The sequence below is a fragment of the Bison bison genome, unplaced genomic scaffold (assembly GCF_000754665.1).
Source record: "Bison bison bison isolate TAMUID 2011002044 unplaced genomic scaffold, Bison_UMD1.0 scf7180017864368, whole genome shotgun sequence".
In the NCBI taxonomy this organism is placed as follows: Eukaryota; Metazoa; Chordata; class Mammalia; order Artiodactyla; family Bovidae; genus Bison; species Bison bison.
Window position 1 is genome coordinate 4,668,577 of NW_011494940.1, and position 8,479 is coordinate 4,677,055.

The 8,479-nt window shown below is 40.2% G+C and overlaps 1 protein-coding gene across 1 annotated transcript; it reads right to left on the reverse strand.

Moving 5' to 3' along the window:
• Positions 1-6,478: 6,478 nt before the first annotated feature.
• LOC105000115 (keratin-associated protein 26-1) lies at positions 6,479-7,338 on the reverse strand. The gene has a single exon (XM_010855827.1). It carries the CDS (start codon positions 7,297-7,299, stop codon positions 6,757-6,759), a length of 543 nt encoding a protein of 180 aa, XP_010854129.1. The 5' UTR covers positions 7,300-7,338; the 3' UTR covers positions 6,479-6,756.
• Positions 7,339-8,479: the final 1,141 nt, after the last annotated feature.

An 8,479-nucleotide genomic window follows, 5' to 3' on the forward strand; every position in this document is an offset into this window, starting at 1 on the left:
AGGACTAGACGGACCTTTGTTGGCAAAGTAATGTCTCTGCTTTTTAACATGCTGTCTAGGTTGGTCATAGCTTTTCTTCCAAGGAGCAAGTGCCTTTTAATTTCATGGCTGCAATCACCATCTGCAGTGATTTTGGACCCCCCAAAAATTAAGTCTGCCAATGTTTCCACTGTTTCTACATCTATTTGCTATGAAGTGATGAAGCCAGATGCCATGATCTTCGTTTTCTGAATGTTGAGCTTTAAGCCAACTTTTTCACTCTCCTCTTTCACTTTCATCAAGAGGTTCTTTAGTTCTTCTTCACTTTCTGCCATAAGGGTGGTATCATCTGCCTATCTGAGGTTATTGATACTTCTCCACTCAATCTTGATTCCACCTTGTGCTTCCTCCAGCCCAGCATTTCTTATGATGTACTCTGCATATAAGTTAAATAAGCAGGGTGACAATATACAGCCTTGATATACTCCTTTTCCTATTTGGAACCAGTCTGTTGTTCCATGTCCAGTTCTAACTGTTGCTTCCTGACCTGCATATAGGTTTCTCCAGAGGCAGGTCAGGTGGTCTGGTATTCCCATCTCTTTCAGAATTTTCCACAGTTTATTGTGTTCCACACAGTCAAAGGCTTTGGCATAGTCAATAAAGCAGAAATAGATGCTTTTCTGGAACTCTCTTGCTTTTTTGATGATCCAGCAGATGTTGGCAATTTGATCTCTGGTTCCTCTGCCTTTTCTAAAACCAGCTTGAACATCTGGAAGTTCATGGTTCATGTATTGCTGAAGCTTGGCTTGGAGAACTTTGAGCATTACTTTGTTATCGTGTGAGATGAATGCAATTGTGTGGTAGTTTGAGCATTCTTTGGCATTGCCTTTCTTTGGGATTGGAATGAAAACTGACCTTTTCCAGTTGTGTGGCCACTGCTGAGTTTTCTAAATTTGCTGGCATATTGAGTGCAGCACTTTCACAGCATCATCTTTCAGGATTTGAAATAGCTCAACTGGAATTCCATCACTTCCGCTAGCTTTGTTTGTAGTGACTAGAGATCTCTTGAAGAAAATTAGAGAAACCAAGGGAACATTTTATGCAAAGGTGGGCTAAATAAAGGTCAGAAATTGTATGGACCTAACAGAAGCAGAAGATATTAAGAAGAGGTGGCAAGAATACACAGAAGAACTGTACAAAAAAGATCTTCACGATCCAGATAATCACAATGGTGTGATCACTCACCTAGAGCCAGACATCCTGGAATGTGAAGTCAAGTGGACCTTAGGAAGCATCACTACAGACACAACTTAGTGACTAAATAATAAGAGCAACAATATATTGATATGGAATTAATTGGCTAAAGTAAACACATTTTTGAACTATAATCACAATGTAGTTCACTAAAGAAACAAATTTTGAGACAATTTGGAAATAAATCTCAGATTAGTAACTTATAATCTGTACGATCTTGGCTAAATTAGGAACAATTATTACTATCTTACTAGATATTAAGGTAATTAAATTAATTAAGTAAGAAAAAGAACCACAACTGGCAACAGAAAATTATCACATGTGGACTAATGTATAGCTATCAGCAGGTCCTGTCTAGTCATGGAATATTGGATATTAAATTTCCCTTAATTTCCAGCTCTTAGAATTGTGAACTATGAGGAGATGAGAAATGAATATTTGTCTTCAGACACACAGAATAAAACTCCAAATGAAAAAAACATATAATATATAGAATTTCTCATTAGTACTATCCTAAATTGAATACTTCTTTCCCTCGATTTCATTACCATCTGATCTAAAACATAATTTGCTGCTACTGCTGCTAAGTCACTTCAGTCGTGTCTGACTCTGTGCGATCTCATAGATGGCAGCCCACTAGGCTCCTCTGTCCCCGGGATTCTCCAGGCAAGAATACTGGAGTGGTTGCCATTTCCTTCTCCAAAAACAGAATTTACTTAAACTCAAATCAACAAAATTTTATGGAGATCTTAGCCATATATTAGACTTCCTTCGTAGCTCAGTTGGTAAAGAATCTGCCTACAATGCAGGAGACTGGGTTCAATTCCTGGGTTGGGAAGATCCCCTGGAGAAGGAAACAGCAACCCACTGTAGTATTCTTGCCTGAAGAATCCCTTGGACAGAGGAGCCTGGCAGGCTACTGTCCATGGGGTCATAAGAGTGAGACCTAGCTTAGCAACTAAACCACTAACCATATATTAACCAAAATGAAACTTCAAAGAGCTTCTGGAGAAGAGCTCAGAAATACAAATAAAACAATGAAAAATTAAGCATGACATTGATGGAATAATAGACAAGTGGTGAATAGAACAGAACAAAGAGTTTAGATATTAGCACACCCATATATAGGTACTTGATTTATGTCCTAAGGGCACTGAACTGTAGTAGGAAATGAAGCAAGTTTGGGGGAGATGGGGCTGGATCAAATGGAATTTTACCCTCAGGACATGCACACAAACACACACATACACACACGTCATTTTACACTGAGAGCATATTTAAATGTTGGAGGGAAAGCATTTTTATAAAGTTACCATATAGTTGCTGTTATTGTTTAGTCACTAAGTTGTGCTCAACTCTTTGCAACCCCATGAACAGTAGTCTGCCAGGTTCCTCTGTCCATGGATTTTCCCAGGCAAGAATACTGAAGTAGGCTGCCATTTCCTTCTTCAGGGGATCATCCCAACCCAGGGATCAAACCCGCATATCCTCCTTGGTAGGCATATACTTGACTACTGAACCATGGACAGAGAAGCCTGGCAGGCTGTAGTCCTTGGGGTCACAAAGGGCTGAACAAGACTGAGAGACTGAGCATTGATGTGCACACCTTTTTGTAGGCCCCCCGCCCCGCCCCGCCAACAACAACAACAAAACTATCCACAAACAAAAGATTGATAAATTGAACTAACTGTAAGTAAGGAAACTGTTTCAGTCTAAAGACACAATTAAGTGAAGAGGTAAGCAGTGATATGGAAAAATATATTTAAAAGCAAACAAACAAAAATATGTATATTCAACAAGACTCAATATCTATACTATGCAATGAACTATTCTCATACTAAAAGCAGAAATATCAAATAAAACCATGAGCTAAGGACCTGACTGTCTACTTTGTGCATGCGTGTGTACACACACACACACACACACTCACACACACACACAGGCACACAAAGGATATTCAAATGGCCAAGAGAGATTTTAAAATTTTCTCAACCTGATAAGTCATCAGGGAAATTCAAACTAAAACCAATATTTGTTATAACTACATACTTACTAGAATGGCTAAACTTAAGAGAACTAACAATTATAAATATTGATGAGGATGTAAAGCAACTGGAATCCTTATGCTTTTGAGAGAAGAAATCAATATTAGTATAACCACAGGGCATAACTTTGTCATGGTATAAAATAAAGCTGAACAGGTACATTTCACATAATTTGTCAGCTTTACTCCTAAATATATTACCCAATAGAAATACCTCCATTTGTATATCAAAAGATATGTGCAAGAATAAGAGTATTTCATACATTATTTCTAGCAGATCCAAACTGGAAACAACTCTTCTGATCAGCAACGGCAGAAGGCATAAATGCATTTTGATGTTTTAGCATTGTGAATATTATACAAGAGGAAAATAAACAGACTACTGGCATGTTTAACTGCATGGAAAAATCACACAAGCACAATATTTAATAAAAGAAGCTAGAGACAAATGGGTAGATATTATATAATTTCATTTTTAATGTCAAAAACAGGCAAAACTAATATATGGGTTAGAAATAAGAACAAAGGCTATATCTGTAGAGTAATAATCTGTGTATAAATTCATTTGTATGTCTCATTTTGTTAACAGAAGTTCATGTGCCCTATGTAAAGTGAGGACAAACTTACTAAAACATTGGAGTTTAGAGCAAAGAAAGATTTGCCACAAGCCAAGAAAGGAGACGTGGTGGCTCATGCCCTAAAATACCTTGAGCTCATCCCACCCAAGGGTTTTGGCAAAGCTTTTTTAAGAGCCAGGTGAGGGAAAAGGGTCCCAGTGTCTGTGATCAGCCTGTGCACAACTGTCTGATGGTGAGATAGCTGGGTGATGTCACAGGGGTTAACATGAGCAGTCCTTAGGAGGCTTGGGCTATGTGGTCCTCAAGTAGTCAACATCTTCCACTTGTTGGAGAGGGGAGCTATTTTACATCTGTAAAACAACTCAGGAAATGTGCATCAAATCCTATTATCTAGGTACTTCAGAGAGGAGGTAAGGCAGAGGATATGGGGCAAGGCCTGTTCTGGGAAGACCCCTAGGGTCCTGCTCCATTACAAGTTCAACTAAAATCTCATTAAAATTATTTTAAAATTTACTCCAACAAGATCAGCAATAGAAATATGTCTGAGATAAAAGACAGGCTAAGTCAAGCTGTGATTTATTCATTAGGATATGGAGGGCCTGGGAACATCTTCAAAGCATAAAGGTCCAGATGTCACAGACTCAAAATATCTAGAAGAGTCAGGCAAGCAAGGCCACGTAAGAACTAGAATGGAATTGGAAACAGCAGTATGAACACAGTGATAAGAGGAAGCACCATTCAGCTTGCACAGCAGAAAGTCCATAGGAGAGATGAGTTCTGATAACCAGAGGCATATACCTTCTCTAAAGGGATCAGCCACTAGTTAGTACCTAGAGATCACTGTCTTCTTGCTTGTCATTGATGAAGCTTCTAGCTATTACAGTTCTTCAAAAAGGTGAATATTCATGCCTTTACACTTTAGTTTTTAGTCAACTTATGTATTTATAGTTTCACCGACCTATTAAATTTATATTTCTGATTGCTGATAAAGCAATATTTTTACTATTTATTCATTTATGACTATGTTCTGTGGCATGTGGATCTTAGTTCTGTTGACTTAAAAAAATGCACAACATGAGAGCTGCGAGTTAAGTTTTATTAGGGGCAAAATGAGGACTGCACCCGGAAGGCGGTACCTCCCATAGCTCTGAGAAACTGCTCCAAAGAGGCAGGGGCAAAGGTCAGTATATATGCAATTTTGGTGAAGAGGGAATACATACAATGGCGTACATATTTTTCAGAAGATTTCTACTAGTCTCATGAAGATTTCTGTTAGTCATGAGGAACAGTCATCGCCATGAAGGATTTTAGTGCTCTTCTAGATACGGGGAGATATAAAAATTGGGCTCATAAAATCAGCTCCTGAAAATATCAAGCTATGTGAAGTCCTATCGGGCCAGTTCTCTCCCCCACCCCTCCAAGAAGAGAGTGCCTCACCCCTTCTCTCCACCCTGGACTCCTTCCACCGGAGTACTGAAGGTCAGCAGCTGCAACAGCACGTGAGCTAATCCTTGTAGTGGTAGATGGCAAGTGGCATCACCTACTCAATGGACATGAGTTTGAGCAAACTCCAGGAGATACTGAAGGACAGGGAAGCCTGGCATGCTGCAGTTCATGGGGTTGCGAAGAGTCAGACACAACTTAGCGACTGAACAACAACATGGCAAGTGCCAATCTGTAGTTGCCAGTTGTGGTTTGTGATTTGTGTTGCCAGTTGTGGTTTGATTGCTAATCAGGGATCAAACCAGCGCCCTCTGCACTGGAAGCACAGTCTTAACCACCGTACCTCCAAGGAAGTCCCTTATTTTATTTTTTGAAATATGTATCTCTACATATTTTATGTTGAATGAAGAAAAAACCTGTACCTTTAATATGGGTATGTCCCGTAGTATATGACTTCTGGTAAGTACTGAGATAGTCCAAAGTTGTCTTATTCACCTCTGATTCAAAATTTAGCTGAATAAAGCAACAGTTTAATAAAGTTGGAGTGTGTTTTTAAAAATGTGTATGAGTCTTCAGAGTGGATAGATTAGAAGTTCATCCTGGTCTTGTTGATAACATACATAAAAAGGGTTGAGGCTTTAAAAAAAAAACAACAAAAAACCAGCATGTTGAGGAGCTGTGTATATGTCAGAATCATCGGACCTTAAAATTTGCAGGATTGAGAAGAAAAGTGAAGCCAAAGAAGTGGGAAGGAGAGAGTCAATGATAAAAAAAAAAAGAAGAAGAAGAAGCAACAAACAAATGTAATGATAAGAAGTTTGTATTTTCGTTTTATAGGAATCAGTCGTAAGAAGCCATCAAAGGCTTAAGCAAGAGTGAAATACATTCAGTTTTCGATTAGAAAGCATGTTCTGGTCAAGGCATATTCATTGGAAGAGAAATATAGGGAGATCATTCCTAGTTTTGTCTTTTCAAAATAACTTCCACTAAAGGTTTTTGGGTCTCTTAAGGATGTAGGATCAGAGAGATCTAGAAAGCAGTTTGAGGAATAAACCATCAAGCTAGTCCACTACTGTGAGGTAAAATCACATAGTTGAGTGTACCAAGTCCTAGCCACTTCTCTCACAGGCAGTTGAGGTTAGTCACACATGTGTTAAAGACAAACTGAAGCACCAGGTTCTTAGTTCTGACTTAAATGCATTTATTATAATCCAAACCGAATAAATTCTTCCCACACCCAATCAACAGTGAAGAGCATTGCAAACCATAATTTTATGCTAAGGAGAGATGAAAAAAAGATGAAAATGGGAAAGGAACAGCTTTCATTGGATCAGGCACAGGAAAAATCAAGAAAAAGCAGTCACTACTAGGAAAAGAGCAGAAGAGCGTGGAGTTCGAATTTTCATCTTGGATCTTCAGCGTGAGTATTGGCCTGGAATAAAGAAGCTACAGGCTTCCTTAGGTAGAGCAAGACGGACGGTAAGGACTGAACACATAAGGCAGAGTTTGGCATCCACTGAAGACAGGGCGCAGAGGTCTGAGGCCGCTGGACACAATGCTGATGGGATGAAAACCACAGGGCAAAGAACCCGAGGGGCGATATCCACAAGGCAGAAGGCTCGAGGGTCGCGAGCAGCTGGACACATAGGTCAGCGGTCTATAAGACACTGAGAGGCAGGATCCAGAGGGGTAAGAAGAAGCTGGAGGAAAACTGGTTCCGTGGCAGGGTCTTGGCACATAGCAACCAGAAGAAGGGTAGCTGGAAGTTTCACAGCTGCTGGGCTCGCAGTTGGCTGGCTGGCAGCTGGTAGGTTCACTGCAGGTCTCCTGGCCATTGCTCAGGATCCAGGTTCGGTCCTGACAGCTACTGGGCAAGCAGAGAGCATCTCCGACGCTCACACTCGGAATGTAGAGGCCGACGGAGGAGGCGACAGGAATGTGACAGGGACTCCTGAGAGACCCCAAGGTGTAGTTTCCAGAGCAGTAGTTGTGGCAAGACATGGCGAGGTTTCAGGAGCAGGTTGTCGTCTGTTGCAAAGAAGTGAGTGTCTCAGGTTTCTCCTTCGTCTTGCTGTCTTATATACCCCGAAAGAAGGCGGTGATTCTGCCCAGACTCTTCTGCGTTGTGTGACGCCGCATCACAACTCTTCATTAGAGTCCAGGAAGTGATGCTTCCACCTCCCATAAAACTGGATGTTCCTTGCAAGGCTTTCCATTGATTAAGGATATCTATAAAGCAGCGTGACTGGATTTTAATATTATCTGTGCTCCTTAAATTACTCAACCAAGACAGATATCTTGAAGGTCGTTCTCCTTATTTCAATTATAACCGCCACTCCATAAGAGAACAAAGCTAGTGGAGCTGATGGAATTCCAGTTGAGCTATTTCAAATCCTGAAAGATGATGCTTTGAAAGTGCTGCACTCAATATGCCAGCAAATTTGAAAAGCTCAGCAGTGGCCACACAACTGGAAAAGGTCAGTTTTTATTCCAATCCCAAAGAAAAGCAATGCCAAAGAATGCTCAAACTACCACATAATTGCACTCATCTCACAGGCTAACAAAGTAATGCTTAAAATTCTCCAAGCAAGGCTTCAGCAATACATGAACTGTGAACTTCCAGATGTTCAAGCTAGTTTTAGAAAAGGCAGAGGGACCAGAGATCAAATTGTAAACATCTGCTGGCATCATCGAAAAGAGCAAGAGAGTTCCAGAAAAACATCTATTTCTGCTTTATTGGCTATGCCAAAGCCTTTGACTGTGTGGAACACAATAAACTGTGGAAAATTCTTAAATAGATGGAAATACCAGACCACCTGACCTGCCTCTTGAGAAATCTGTATGCAGGTCAGGAAGCAACAGTTAGAACTGGACATGGAACAACAGACTGGTTCCAAATAGGAAAAAGAGTACGTCAAGGCTGTATATTATCACCCTACTTATTTAACTTATATGCAGAGTACATCATGAGAAATGGTGGGCTGGAGGAAGCACAAGCTGGAATCAAGATTGCCAGGAGAAACATCAATAACCTCAGAAATGCAGATGACATCACCCTTATGGCAGAAAGCAAAGAACAACTAAAGAGCCTCTTGATGAAAATGAAACAGAAGAGTGAAAAAGTTGGCTTTAAGCTCAACATTCGAAAACTAAGATCATGGCATCCGGTCCCATCACTTCA